Here is a 16,129-nt window from a genome sequence, read left to right as displayed (position 1 = left end):
GATGACCATGGAGATTCATAAGAGGGATGAGTAATAGACTGATGTAGTTCACTATACTGTGGTTGTGATGAAACACTGATGAAAAGCAACTTGGAGTGGAAAGTGTGTTTGTCTTAAACTTCCAAGTCACAGTCCATCCTTGAAGTCCGGGCAAGAGTGTAAGCAGGAAACGGAAGCAGAACTATGGGGGCCTGCTGCCTGGTGGATTGCTTTTTGGCTCATGCTTAGGTAGCTTTGTTAAACAGCCCAAAACCATTTGCTGAGGACTGGTGTCACCCACAGTTGGCTGGGCAGACATCTATCATCAGTCAAGGCAGTCCTTCACAGACCTGGCCACAGCATAATCTAATATGCAAAATTCCTCTGTTTTATTGGAATTGCGTTGAATTTCTTCTCTGTAGGAGCGGACTATGTATATGAAGTAGGCTTAACAATTTATTCATAAAACACATATTTTCACATAAGTTAAATATGTTTGGTATGTTCTCAGGTATTTGTTGTATAATACTACATTCTGAAATTTTCAACCCCTGAAAAACATACAGGTTTTTAAAAATTATTTTTCATAAATAATTTATTAATTTAAATGACTCCTTCCAGCTTTTAGACATGCTTAAGTTCTACACTGGCTTTGAAATTAACGACCAGACTGGAAATGCTCTGACAGAGAATGAGATGACCACAATTCACTATGACAGAATTACATCTCTACAGGTAAAGAAAATGCAGTATACCTTTTCTCCTGCTCCTTTCTGTTGAGTCATTCTATAACTTAGGTTTATAATATGTAGATAAAAATGTATTAATATTTAACTTTCAAATTAACAAATTTTTAACTTTCTCATTCTTGATGAATTTGTTAAATAAATGACTTTCATAGTCTATCTGAACCTGTAAGTCAATCTACATGCTGGCATTTGATACTCTAAAATCTGAGTCAGCCTGTGTGTAGAGGGTAAGAGGTCCTTGTATTCACAGATAAGCACTAGGAGAACTAGGAATATGGAGAAGGTAAAGTACCTGCATTTCACCCAGAAGGCAGATGATATTGTTAATGGCCTGGTGACCTTTGCTATCTGTAAAGCCGAGCCTCACCAAAATACTCCAGAATGATTGATTATTCCAGACTCTCCCTCCCAAGACCTTACCTTTAGCTCCTAGTTAATAGAACCTCTCCTGAGGGGAGGCATATCATGTACTTTATGGCCTGCTAATCTCTACGCTATCTCCATCAGAGTCCACATCAGATCCTAAGCCCTTAAACTATGGAACCCATCTGCAAAGTCACATGTACTTTGCAAAGGAGTTTCTATGTTGTTATGTATTAAGCTTATTGTTCATCTAGAATTGGAATGATTTTTGTCTGGAAACTTTTTTCCAAATTCTACTATGTTTAAATATGCTTACAATAAACCTCCTGGGATTAGACTCTAGAAGTTTGATCCAAACTCACTAAGTCAGGCTGAGCCAAGTTTTCATTCTCATCTCTTCGAGGTTTGTTTCCCTGCCTGCCATGATGCTTGCAAGGGCACACACATACACCTGCACCCATGATAAAGTCAATTATACATATTTTTATTTTTAGGTATTTTCATATATTTTATTTATATACTCATACATTATACATATTTAATAATAAATATATGTCATAGGAGCGAGACTAATATAGCACAAATAGGCCCCAAAGTCCCTTTGTTTTCTATCACTCTATTTATTCATTTATTTACCAATTACTTATTATTTCTGAGAAACAGTCTTGTTATGTAGTCCAGTCTGGCCTGAACTTATAATCTTTTTGCCTTTGCTTCTTGTGCCGGGATTACAACCACACCAATGTGGAAGTTACTTATCTTGTTGCTATGGTGAAACACCAGTGTACAGCAACTTAGAGAGGAAAGGGTTTATTTTAGCTTTTAGTTCCAAAGGTGACTTCATCGGGGCAGGGAAGGCGTGGTTTCAGGAGTGTGAGGCAGGTACCTCATTGTATCTACAGTGAGAAAGCAGAGGTGAAGGCTGGTGCCCCACCATTTTCTCCTTTTTGTGCAGTCCAAGATCCCAAGCCATGGGATGGTACTGCACACAGTTATAACAGTTAAAGTAATCTGGATAATCTCTCATCGGCACTTGTTTCTAAACCCCATCAGGCTGACATTCTAGATTAATCACCACACCTGGCTTGTCAGTTTAAAGAAACTAAAGTATTTACAGAGTGACTCTAAAGAATAACAGCATCATGCTATATTCAAACTCTTTCATAATCAGTCCTGATCTCTCACTGGTTGTCGTCCTTTCCCAAATGCTACGTGGGTGACATGGAGCACTAAAGTGCCACATCTTTTTGGAGGAAGAGTGAGCTCAGACATCTCTTTCTGTCTTCTGCAGAGCAGCGGTGCTTTTGTCCTCTTGCCTCTGCCCTTGACATGACCATGGCCACTGTGCATGTGGCCTGTTCTTTTAGCATAGGTAGGTGTGGTGATAGGCCCCAAAGAAAGTGGCTGTTCACATTGGCTCCAGCCTTATTCTTGATGTGTTCTTCTTAGAGCTGACTCATGCTTTTCTTGGTTTAGGTCCCTTACTCTCAGGCTTGGTTTTAGGGTCTCTTTGCAGTTGTCTGTAGCAATTTCATGGCATGCTTACCTCTACCTTTGGTGACCTTCTGTGCCATCCACCATGGTACAAGAATTCTGGTTCTTTTCTGTAACACAGAGGCATGATAGAAGACAAGGCCTGTTACCTCAGTCTGTTAGATCACCACAGTTCAGCTGTCTCGTCGTTTACTCCAGATTGGTCGGGATGCCCCTTGCCAGGTCTTATCTTCCCAGAGATCAGTCAATTAAAAGCATGCTGTATTTTCAGCTTCTCCATTGGGTTAAGCTCCAGTACAGTATCCCTTGGAGCTTTCTTTTAGTAGTGTTTGGCTAGTTCTTGGTAATAAAATGCTGGGATTTTCTGCCAAGGGAGCTAATATGCATGTCATTTTCATGTCAACTGTGTTGGGGTCACAGAAAGCTGGGGCGTAGCTCTGGTAGAGTGCTTTCTTAGCAGGCACAAGGCTTGGGTTCACTCCCCAGCAGTGGTGGGGAGGGAGCACTAACCACAGATGCTGTTGCTTTGCTAGAACAATGGATGCTTTCCCCATTGCATAACACACTTCCTGTTTAATGAGGCAGGGATCACACAGAAGATAAACAGAAGAAGGAGTAGTGAAAATTTATTCATTTATTTACTTATTGAAATCACAAATCAAGTGGATTTAATAACTATCTAGAAACATAAACACTAAAGTTTACACATTTGTCTTGACAGCGCATGGAACAGTTTCTAAAATATTTCACATATTAAGACAAAAAGCAAGCCTCAACAAATATAGGAAAATGAAATAATACCGTGTATTTTATCTAACCATAATGGGATGAAGCTAGATATGAGCAGCAAGAGAAATGAAAGTGCACAAACGCATGGAGACTGAAGGACATGCTCTGCCCCGTGTGGCCTGGGAGTCACGGGTGGTGTACTGATGCTCAGGCATTAACCGTTGATGGTTTGCTTTTCCAGAGAGCTGCTTTTGCACATTTCCCCGAACTCTATGACTTCTCTCTTTCCAATGTGGCAGAAGTAGATGCCCGGGATTCCTTGGTCAAGTTTTTTGGCCCTCTCAGGTAAGACTGCATGAAAAGAAGAGCATTCTCCCTCAGTATCTTGCTGTTGGGATTTTCTTTCCTCTGTTGCTTTTAATCCTTTTGTGGCACATTAGACTGCTTGGTGGCCCTCTGTTAACCTCATAACTGGTGCTCCTCTCTAGCCATTAGGAATTCTTGAGTCACTTAAACATAACTGACCATCTTTTCCTTGGGAAGGGATGAAAATATTTTTAATAACTTAGGCCATTGTTCTTTGAACGGGACATTAAACTGGCCAAATCTCACTAGCCATAAACAGAATATAACAAAAACCAGTAAAGCTTCATGTTTAATGTTAGAGGTGTGACCTAGGAAAATTTTGTCAGTTTAAGATATATAACATCAACAATACTATCTAGTACATATCTACTACTATATTTTTTGGAAAATAATAGTTACTAACTTATTTACTTCCATATTTACTATGTGCTTAAAATAGTCATAGATCTTCTAATTATCTACAGGCATGCTACTAGTGGTACCCATTGTACTGCTTCTTGATTACTTTGCTGTTGAATTTTCAGTGCATTACGGAGCGAGTATAAAAAGCTATTGAGTGTTCTAGACCATTTATTTGACCTGGAAAAAAACAAAGAATTGAAAATAGATTAGCAGTTCCAGGGTTTAGAATGGAAAAGAGGGGCTTGATGTAAAATGAAGTGAGAAAAAACTTTTTTGGTTCCTAAAAGAAAAATACTATTAATAAAAGACTAAATAAGCATAATTTATCATTTTTTCAAATTAAAATAATACGTACTTTGAATTTTGTCACATGCTTTTTTAAGTGGCTCTTTGAGAGTCCAGTGTTGGTAACTTCTTCAGTAGGAATGTTTTCCATTTCATCGAGGTCGTTCTTGGTGAAACTGTCTTTAGATAGTCCTGCATGTAGGAGTGTGGAGGCAGGACGTCTCCAGCTATTGGCCGCAGCCGAGTCTGCGGTCCTCACCACTGCTTTCATACCCTCGGTGTTCTGGTCAGTGAGCAAACAAAAAAAAAAAATCTCCTTGCAGATTGCTTCCGTGGATTTCAGGTTCCAGGAAAATACTTCAGAAGTTTCTAGCCCTGTTTTTAGTTTTTATTGTTGTTGTTTATTTGTTTGTTTTGCTGCCTATGCCCTAGGGTTATATTTACTTTTTAAGATAAGAATAGGAAAACATGTTTCAAAAGTAAGTTGATCTGAATAAAATATTCTCCATTCTGCAGTTCAAACACCCTCCACCAGGTGGCATCATACCTCTGCCTCTTGCCAACGCTCCCTAAAAATGAAGACACAACTTTCGAAAAAGAATTTCTTCTAGAATTGCTGGTAAATATTAGTGTTCTCAGTATTTCTCCTGTGTCTTTTACTACCTTTTTGAATCACTCATAGAGATGTAAACAATATTGACTTCTACTGTACAGATGCAATAATTTACTTTGACCTCGCTCTATTTATTTATTTATTTGTTTGTTTGTTTAAGTTGGGCTTGGTTTTCATTTCTTTAATTTCTTTTAGCACATCTTTCATCCTTTTTAAGCTCCTTTATGGCAGGAATTCATTATATCACAGATCAGCTTCTGTGTTGCAGTGGACTCATGCTCTGGGGGTCCAGAGTTAACGGAGACCACGGTTAGCACAGTGCAGGTGAATAACTGTGGTCATGTGGTTATTGTAAAGGTGATTATTCAAACAGAATATGTCCAGTACTAAGTCATAACCTTGATACTATAAATTGAGTAATTTAGAAATGCAATAAAATATCCCTAAGTGGCTTAAGAAGTCTAAGCATTTTCAGTCAGTTTTGGTAGTGAGGCTTTAATTTTTAAACTGGTATTTTTTCTAGTTTTGTGTTGCTTTATAGAAACATAGTTTTTGTTGGAGTGGGGCTTTTTGCTGTTACTGCTGTTGTCCTTTGGGTTTTTTGAGTTGGGTTTGTTTTACATTATAAATAATGTACAATTCCTCAGTGGTTAAAGTCAAGGAGTGAAGAACTTGTCCACTTGGGCTTCTCCTGTTGCCCAGAAGTAAACACTAAACTCTGTACCTACACCCTTCTAAAGTTTTCAGAAAAAAATTTACATATATATGATATAATTATCTGAATATTAGTAGAGTACAATTAATTGCTATAATTTAGAACCCTCTAGGTCAAAATTCAAGTAAGGCATGTAGCTCGGTGATAGAATGCTTGCACATGTAATATATTCAATACCATATGTTGATCCCCAACACCAAAGGAGCAAATATTCAAGTAATTCCAGAACGTTAAAAAAAGTTTTAATATTGCTTTCATTTCGCCATGTTTGGGGGTTTAGTCTGCTGTATAATGTAAGAACACCTTCTCCCTTCAGATGACTATTTCACCATGTGGCCAGCTACTGGCTCTTTAAGTTGTTGGCAGTTTTCACCTTTACAGATATTGCTGTAGAGTGTGTGTGTGTGTGTGTGTGTGTGTGTGTGTGTGTGTGTGTGTGTGTTTGTACACCAGTATGTGAACATTCACCAGAACCAGGAACTGGTTATTAGATGTGTGTGTTGATCTACATTGAAAGAGAGGCTGCCTGGTTATCCTCCAAAATGTGTAGATTGCCATTGTCGGGTGAGCGTGTCCACTACCTTCTCACCATCCCTGGTCTGGCCAGTTTTCCAGGATTTAAAATGGTTGTTTAGGGTTTTGTTTGTGTTTTTTTTTTTTCTTTCTTTACTATTATAAGATTGGGTAGCTTTTCATCTGTTTCAGACATCTGTGCCTAAGCAATAAACAAACAAACAAACGAATGAATGAATGAATAAACATGCATCTGTTGATTTTTCTTATGCGTGTTGAACCATACTAGGTGTGCCGTTCTGTCATTTATTTTCCAAGCTTATATTTTTAATACATGATGTAGAACATAATCCTTCACTGTTGGAAAGATGGTGTTACACTAAATTTGACAGAGACAAGAAACTATCTGTAACAGGTGTTTAAAGCTCAGTGACAGGTGTTTGAGTGTCATTTGGGGACAAAGCCTTGGGGAGCATTTTAAATTAGTTCCAGTATGGAAAGTCCTTTTTTGCTTGTGTGTTTACTCTGAAGTGTGTGTCTTAGATTGCTGTCTCTGCCTGTCCTCCTACAAGTCACTTGTCACTGTCTGTAACTGCAAATGCTTCCTAAAAATTCCCTGAGCTCTCTTCTGACAGTGTAAAATCTCTTTTGAATCAGGCTGTTGGTACCAATACTAAAAGTTTTTATGAACAAAAGAAATACAGACCTTTCCTGGGGACCTTTCCCAGAAACAGCAGTGTCATTTTGGTGTTGTTAGTTAGAAAACAGACTTGTTTATGTGTGAGATGCACAACTGTAGTGTTAGGCATATGTAGAGATCACTCCTGAAGGGCAGTATAGCTCACTTCCTCTCATTGTACAGTGGAGAAGATTCAGACCAGGGGATTAATAAGCTTCCTCAGATTATATGAGATTCTTAGGCGAAATGTGAAAATTAAACACAGGACTCAGAATTTTTCTTTGGGGTGTTTGTTTGGTTTTTGCATAGATGCTACAGTTCTTAAACTCTTGGCATGTACGAGGGAGTTTGATATGATTTACAATATTCCGTCTCATTTTCATAGAACCTTGATAGACAGTAACACTTCACCTGTTTTATTGAGAAGGAAACAAAGATTAAGAGGCTGATAGTAACTTACTTATAAATGGAGGAGCTGGGATTTGGCTCTAGTACATTTGATTGACACCTCTTTATTCTGTGATTTATGAGAGAAAACAGGAAAGGAAAAAAATGAAGTCTCATTAAAGTGTCTCAGTGACTGAAAGGCCAGGAATGTCTCACTCCATGCATAATGCCTCTCGGTTGCTCTGAGTAAACTGTAGTATCACTCATGTTCTGCATAAACTTGTTTCCTTCCTTTAGGTATCTCGCCATGAACGTCGTATCTCTCAAATTCAGCAATTGAATCAGATGCCTCTGTATCCAACTGAGAAAATTATATGGGATGAAAACATCGTCCCAACTGAGTACTATTCTGGGGAAGGTAGGTAAAGGAATACAGAGCTCAGATGTGATGTGAACTTACGTTCATCATATATAGCTAAAATGCACACCAATACTTTTCTGTGTTCTGCAGTTAATATTAGAAGCTAGAAAAGAGTGAGAATTTTAAATGCTTAGTATAAGGATTTATATTAAATTTAACTATACCCTAGGATATGTCACCCTGTATAAAATATGATTATTAAACCACAAGGATTTTTTTTTTCAAGACAGAGTTTCTCTATGTAGCTTTGCACCTTTCCTGGAACCCACTATGTAGCCCAGGCTGGCCTCGAACTCACAGAGATCCTCCTGGCTCTGCCTCCCGAGTGCTGGGATTAAAGGCGTGTGCCACCACCACCCAGCCACAAGGCTGATTTTTAGGAAGCTTAAGAATGCAGAAAGTACAGCTTTCATTGTATCACTGTGATAGGCTGTTTAATAAACATGCCTTCAAAGGTTCTGTTAGAGCCTTTTTAAAGGTCTTTGTGAAGCCAGGTGATGACTACCATAAAATACATAGCAGCAGTTGGTAACAAATGCTTGGTCTTTTTAACTTTTATTTTTGTTCTTATTATTTTGAGCCAAGGTGTCATGCTGTACAAACTAACCTGAAATGTGCCTTGTGTGGTCTAGGCAGGCTGGCCTTGAACTCCTGCCTCTACTTCCCAAGTACATGTGCTAGATATTGAGCCTGTAGTTTTGATTCAGAACTACCTGTTAGTACCCTGAAGATGAGAACTTGGCCCAAATGTACAGTGGCATTATACTAGCAACAACTCTAAAGTAGTCACAGTTTTTTTGATAGCGACTATTGCAGATTTCCTCCTGAAATCCACCCTCAGAAAGTGTGTGCAATTGGAAATCATTATGCTAAACAACATAAGCCAGAGCTGGGTGGTGGTAGTGTACACCTTTAATCTCAGCACTCAAGGAGGCAGAGGCAGGTGGATCTCTGTGAGTTTGAGGACAGCCTGGTCTACAGTGTGAGTTCTAAGACAGCCAGAGCCAGAAAAACCCTATCTGGAAAAACCAAAAACCAAAAACAAAGCCAGAATCAGAAAGACAAGCATGGCTTGTCTTTCCTATATACAGAACATGGAAATTAAATTATATGTAGGAGTTTTTTTTTTTTTTTTTGTGTGTGTGTGTGTGTGTGTGTGTGTGTGTGTGTGTGTGTGTGTGTGTGTGTAGAACAAGACACTGGAGCAGGGATCATGAGACAGGAAGAGATCTTTAGGAAAATGGGAAGTAGAGTATATTAATTATGAAAGCTTAATGTATAGCTTATGCTTGTTCCTAACTAGCTCTTACAACTTAAATTAACCCCTTTACATTAATCAGTCATGTGGTGTTACCTCTCTACCATCTTGCACCTCCTGTTTCCTCTCCATGTCTCCTGGCATCTCTTGCACACTTAGATTCTCCTCCTTTTCCTTTCTCTCTCCAGAAATCCCACCTTCTTAATACACCATTCACAGCAATACACCTTCACACAGTGTACAAATATCCCAAAACAGGAATCCATGTAATAAAGCAGAGGCTGGACTACCTAGGGAACTAGGAGGACAGAGGGAGGAGACCAGATGTCACATATATACAGGAGGATACCATGAGGAACCCGTTCCTTTCTATATAACCTTTTCTAATTCAGTGAAGCTTGCAAGGTGCTAACAGGTTTTTGTTTTTGTTTTTAATGAAAATGAGACACCTATCCTTCAGCCTATGCCTGAGAGATACTAAGTCAGATTGCAAGTCAGTGTTTCCTGATAAAAATGATATGAGTTTTTGCATATCATTTCTTGTATTTCAGTTCTTTTATTACTGTTGCTATATCATGACTGCGGATATTAATTACAAAAACATGATTTGTCAGTTAAATGTATTGTGACTTTAAGGATTCCTTTGATAATGCTGTAGAGTACTTGCTCTCTAAATAATGGTAAGACTTCATTCACTAATAGAGAAGGGCTGGAATAACATGTAGATAGTGCCGTCGCTCTTAAAGTCGAGCCAGAGGAATGTTTGGAGTTCTCTTTAGCCAAAGTGACATCATCATAATTAAGTTTGCTTAGTAAGCTTTGTCACGGGGTAAGTTTATGCTAACGTTACACACTTCAGAATTTGGATGGCATGAATATGAGAGGAAGGCGTTTTTTAAGCTAGTAGAGTCTGTACTAGTGTTAAGTATCTTTAGAAACATTTAAGAAGCACTGTTGGCATATGAAATGCTGATGTGGCTTACTTTTATGAATAGTTGTATCTGTACCCTCAGTTAGTCTGGCTTTAGTGTCTCTGCAGACGGAAATGTGAAGATGGGCCTGTGTTTCACAAGCATCAGTAGCTGCTTCTCTAGTAGCTGGTGTGGTTTTTGTACATAGACCAAATTGTTGATTCAAAGAATAATGCCATCATCGATGCTGTTTTCTTTTTCAGGCTGTCTTGCTCTTCCCAAGTTGAATTTGCAGTTTCTAACTCTACATGACTACCTCCTGAGGAACTTTAATCTCTTCCGCTTAGAATCAACTTATGAAATTAGACAAGACATCGAGGATAGTGTCAGCAGAATGAAGCCATGGTCAGTAAATTGATGCCATTTGTAATGTGGAAATGTGGGTACAGTAATCTGATATGCTATGTTAGGAAAATCAGAGTGTTTAGCAATATGAAGATACCTGTCAAAGATGCCCACTATTTCAGAATTTTTATAGTGTAAATTTACTTCTGAAGTGTTAAAAAGTAAACTATGTTTCTGAATACCTGGAGGTGTGGCTGGGGAACTGGGGAGAAGGGAGAAGAGGTCATTTTAGTCAGGGAAAGGGAGAAATGTAGAAGAGATTAGCTTAGATATTTAGTAACAGGGTAAAGAGGGGAGGATGTGTGCTGGCCAGCAGTCCTGTATAGGGCAGAGTAGATGCTGTTTGTTAGTCTTAGAGTTTACAATAAAGGAATGCTTCTCTACCATACTGGCTTCTATGACTAGCTAGAAGTGTGAGTCGGTGCCCAAAGGAACTGTCTAGGGCTGAGGATGTTGCAGAACATTCTATGAGTAGCACATTGGCAGGATTCACTTACAGGTCTAGTTATTTGGGGATTTCTTTTGTTTCTCTCCACCGTTGGAGAGCTTTATCTGGAGAGCTTCTTTAAGAAAAGCCTTTTGTTCTAGCTATGGTAGACTGTTTTGCATTATGAGATCTGTGAAGGTTGGTTGTGGAATGTTACCCTTGAGTAAGTTGGGATAAATTCATTCACTGTTTATAAGTAGATAGTTATAAATCACATACATTAAAAGTACATAATTGCTTATCAATAAAATTCATCTGTGAAGTAAATCTTCATTACCTTTCAGGCATAGTAGGTACACACACAGTGATGCTGACTTAGAATGAAAAGCCTAAGGGTTTCTGGAGTGTGACCCTCCTTAGGTATATCCTAGCCTTCTCCCTTTTCCTCTCCATAGAGAGCGACCACAGGCACTGTGATTATGATCTATTTTTTTTCACTTCCTTATTTTATTTTATACACAGTTCTAGTTTTTTAATTATTATGTGAGAAGTTATTCTGGATGAGACTATAAAACCTAACACAAAGTATTTTTGACTTAATAATCAGTTGAGTCAGTAAGTAGGCTAGGGTTATGAAATTGTATATCCACTGGCTGCTCATCCCTGCCCACAGCTTTGCTGAAAATATTGCCCATTGTTCGGACCCTGTAGGAACACTTGATCTAGAAATTCCTTTACAATTTATGGTTACCTTGCATTTATATGCCTAGATTCAGAGCCTAATTTTGGCCATTTTGCAAAATGAGGATATATTAACTAGCACTTAAGTAAATAGATTTCACTTGTACATTTAATTTAAATGTCAAATGCACACACAAAGAAAATAAACAATTACTCATGGTTTTTATTCTCTATTAATAGAGGGTTTTTTAAAATTACTCTTCTTTTGATATAAGAAAAAAATGATAATTTTGGAGTTAGTTTGTTCACATTTGAAATAATAAATCGTTGTAAAATTTTAGCACTGGTGCCCATGAAGAAATTGCCACAGGGGCTGGTCATACTCTGAGGCTGGAAGAAAAGAGGTCTAGGAGCTATTGTACATTACATGTTTGCACATGGCTAAAGCCACTGGGTATCAGTAAAAGCTGATATACTTCCAAGTGGCAGAAGTCTGCCCTTTTTAATGCTTCTTGTTTCAGTTCTGTAAGAAATAAGATGAAGTGGTTGTCTGAAATGCACGGAGATTGACTGCTGATGGACAAAAGAATTCAGGGATGATATAAATGTTCTAAAGTTGGATTGTGATGGTAGATGCATATCGTGTACATTTACTTAAAGTCCTGAATTGTACATTTACAGTGAATGAGTTCCAGAGGACAATGTTAACCACAGTGGGGTGAAAGTGGTAGGGACCCTTTTACAAGGGTTTAAAGTACACTGTCATACCTTTGAGTAGCTGTCCCAGTGCTAACCATTGTAGAACTTTTATTCTTAGTTTGTCTTTGATATTATAAAGTTGTATATTTTTTAGTTACAGCACATAATCTTCATAGTAGGTGTAATTTAATTTAAATTTGTTGGAATGTTATTTTTTGAATTAACTTAAAATTTAAGTTTTAAAGTGCTGCCTTAGTTTATGTTCCAAATGCACCATTTAATGTAGAAATTAAAGTTAATTTTTAATGAACATTAACATAGATAGGAATGAGTATTTGGGATTGCTGCTGGTTGTTAGCAATCAACTTCCCCTCTGATCTTTTTTTTTAAGTGATTAGATTGATATTTTAAGTATATCCCAATGAAGATTCTTGCATGTTTTTAAGTTTTTTTAAATAATAGTTTGTTCTAAAAAGTATTTTAAACATTATATAAGAATGTAAAGAACAAAAGATAAAATGTTAATAATTGAAATTACTTGAAGAGAGGAAAGGATCAAATAAACCTAAGTAGAACTGTCCTTTAGAAATGAAGGAGAACAAAAAAGCCTTGGAAGAGAAGCTAAGAGGAGTTCTCCCAGGGAAGGAGGTTCCAGTAGGTAAATGAAAAGACAGAGTAGCTGAAGCAGATTCCATCCAGGACTGTGAAACTAGAGGCATTGCATTTCCTGATTTCAAATTATATTATAAACCTCTGGGATCAAAATAGTACACATTAGACATTAAAAAAAAAAAAAGTGGGAGCACGTATGGTGGTGGTGGCCCACATCTTTAATCCCAGCCCTTGAGAGACAGAGGCAGGCAGATCTCAGAGGTCAAGACCAGCTTGATCTATAGAGCGAGATCCAGGGCAGCCAGAGCTGTTATACAGAGAAACCTGTCTCAAAAAAACAAAAGAAAACGATCAGCAAACAAACAAAGGGGGGGGGGGGAGTCATATACAAATAGGTAACAGTAGAAAGCCCAGGAATAAAGCCATGCATATATGACACTTGTCCTAAGAATATACAGTCAAGTAGGAAGTGTGTCTTAAATAGAGGAAAACTAGATCTGCATGCAAAAGCCAAAAGAAATGAATTCAACATGAAATCAAACAGATTACACTTAAGTCTTGAGACCATGAAATTTCTGGAAGAAAACAGAAAAGATTTCCATAACATTGCTCTTAACCTTTTTGCTTTTGCTTTTGTTTTTTGTCTTGGGTTATAACACCAAAAACAGAAATATAGCAGTAGTGAGTAAAAGTGCACCAAACTATCAAGTCTCTGTACAAAAAAAGGAAACGAGAAGGAGATCTATGACATGTGAGGAAATGCTTGCAACTTATATCTAATTATGAGTTAATATCAGAAGTATAAGGAACATAGACAACACATACATAAAACATTTAAATTAAAAGAAATGGCAGATATCCTAAATGGACATGTTTGCAATAAAGATGTAAAGGTAGCCAGCAGCTACAAACAAGTGGTGCTCAGGCCTCTAATCATCAGGAAATGGAGTTCCAGCCACCAGAAAATAACTCATCCTTGTTAAGAAGGAAGATAGGTGTTGGGAAGGTTATTAAGAAAATGAAAGCTTGTGCATTATTGTTAGGACTATAATGGTAGAGCCATTATAGAATACAGTATGGACATTCCTCAGTAACCCTACTTGTAGATATGTGTTAATAGAAAATAAAGTCACTGTCTTGAAGAGACACGTGTTCTTCATGCTCATTGCAGCACTGTTATCAACAGCCAAGGTAGGGAAACAACCTGTGTCTCTGTGGAGATGAAAGAGTAAAGAACATGTGTGGCCACATATACAGTATAGAATACTATTCAGTCTCTAAGAGAAAGGGCCCTTACCGTGGGACCAGCACTGGCTAGCACTTAACCATGAGCTAAACATGTATTCTTCCAAGTTTTTCCTGTGTAGAGTTGTGACGTTCCTGTTTGTGTAATAATCCACTGCTTTGGATTTTTCAGGCAGTCTGAGTATGGTGGTGTGGTATTCGGTGGTTGGGCACGAATGGCTCAGCCCATTGTGGCTTTTACTGTAGTCGAGGTTGCCAAACCCAACATTGGTGAAAACTGGCCGACCCGAGTTCGTGCAGATGTCACCATCAATCTGAATGTCAGAGACCACATCAAGGATGAATGGGAAGGTAATTTGGCATTTCACGAAGTGAGGGCTACCTTTTTCCTCTTTGGTTTATAGTTTCTCATCCTTTAATAGTTCCTCGTGATGTGGTGACCCTCCAACCATAAAATTACTTCATAACTGTAATTTGCTACTGTTATGAATTGTAATGTAAATATCTGATATGCTGGATATATGATATGTGACCCCCCAGAAGGGTCATGACCCACATGTTGAGAACCACTGATTTAGAGCATTGCAGCCTACTCTTACTAAATGTTGTCCTTTTAAAATTCTATTCAGTTCTTAAAATTTGATATAAACATTGTACTTGCCTTTGAAATAGTAAAAATACTAAGGATCATACAAGAGTATTTTAAGTATCTCAATGTTTTAGTAACAAAATCCTAACTATCAAAGTGTTCTAAAGATTACAGTTTGTAAAGGAAGCTGAGAGGAAATTGTAAATTTAGTACAATGTTTTCTGGATTTGTGGAATCAGTATAAAAGCATTAATGTATCCTAAAGGAGACTCCGATTTAACTGACACACATTTGTAGTGTAAGTAGAGAAAGTAATACTTTGCAAAGGTGAGAGCAGCCAGGGTCGAAGAGAGATGGTGGACCTCATGGAAAACGCAGATTGCCAGAGGACTCCGGTGAGGAGACGTAGTGAAGCAGCTCAGAAGGAAACTGTCTGTTCTACCAGAAGAAGGAAGGTGGATAGAGAATCAGCGAAACTAGATTTACTAGAGGTTGTGTGATAATAGACAGGAGAGCAAACCAGTTATTTTCCTTATTGTTATTTTTTTTTTAACTACGTAAGGTTTTAGCAATGAGAGTTGTGTATCATAATTAGCTTTTGGGGGAAGCTATTTTCAAAAATATTGAGTGTAAAACAGTTAAAACTTTGATAACACCTGTGTAAGAAGCAACAGGCAGTAACCACTTTTGTATCGTGTGTGTGTGTTGTGTGTGTGTGTATGTATGTATATATATATATATATATATATATATATATATATATATGTATGTATGTATATATATATATATCCACCACCTCCCCACCCCACCACCGCTCCCCTCCTGTGCCCGCCGCCCTCAGCTGTTTAAGGGCTCCCACTTGCTGCCCTGTGGTAAGAAATAGCAGCCAGGCGGTTTAATCTCCTGCTACCTTCTTCAAATGCCAGAAGGAAAGGGATAGTGCCATAATGGATCAGTTTTCAGAAATTATAGCTCCCAGCATAGCAGTAACCATGGGGAGCATATGTTAGACTTATAAAGGAATTCTGAAGGAACCCAGCAATGAAGTTGGCCAAATGTTTGACAAATGGCTGCTTTAGTGTCATTTGTTACAGATTGTTTTGAGTCCTGTATCTTTCTGTGAGTTCCAGTCTGTTCCATTATATGTCTAGAACATTGTGCACCTTTATGATTACTGTGCCTTGAGAATTCATTAGTTGCTGCAGACGGTCTTGCATTTATTACCCATTGAAACTTAAGGAGTTATCTAACACTATTTTACACATTGGACAATAAAATGAAGTGACTTATTGGCACTTCCAGAAATAAATAGTAATAGTTGGAGAGTTTTAAAGACCTGTTACAGGAGAGATGACAGGTCTGCCTTGTAAAGTTAAGGGAGAGAAGATGCTCTCCTAACAAAGCCCTCCCTCCATTGCTCTGGGGACTGCTACTTCGAGTACCTAAAGGAGTTTTTTTTAATATATTTCTTAATTGCTTTCTCTCACTTTTGCCCCAGCCCCAGCCCCTTTCCTTTTTCCTTTTTTCCCCCTCACACCCTCATTTACCATAGGCCTCTGGTAGAATGAGAAATACAATGGTTGGATTTTGATAGACAAACCAGGGTG

General features: G+C 38.1%; 1 protein-coding gene across 1 annotated transcript in view; it reads left to right on the top strand.

Moving 5' to 3' along the window:
* Aqr (aquarius intron-binding spliceosomal factor) overlaps positions 1–16,129 on the top strand; it is a 79,968-nt gene that overhangs the window by 29,435 nt on the left and 34,404 nt on the right. Inside the window, exons 12-17 of the mRNA XM_042275915.2 lie at positions 601–714; positions 3,556–3,659; positions 4,884–4,986; positions 7,572–7,692; positions 10,128–10,269; positions 14,106–14,284. Of these exons, the coding sequence (XP_042131849.2) occupies positions 601–714; positions 3,556–3,659; positions 4,884–4,986; positions 7,572–7,692; positions 10,128–10,269; positions 14,106–14,284 (763 nt within the window). The remainder of the gene's footprint in view (positions 1–600; positions 715–3,555; positions 3,660–4,883; positions 4,987–7,571; positions 7,693–10,127; positions 10,270–14,105; positions 14,285–16,129) is intronic.

This window comes from Peromyscus maniculatus, chromosome 4 (genome assembly GCF_049852395.1).
Source record: "Peromyscus maniculatus bairdii isolate BWxNUB_F1_BW_parent chromosome 4, HU_Pman_BW_mat_3.1, whole genome shotgun sequence".
Classification (NCBI taxonomy): domain Eukaryota; kingdom Metazoa; phylum Chordata; class Mammalia; order Rodentia; family Cricetidae; genus Peromyscus; species Peromyscus maniculatus.
Note: the sequence above shows the minus strand (reverse complement) of the source record. Positions and strands in the feature narration are given on the sequence as shown.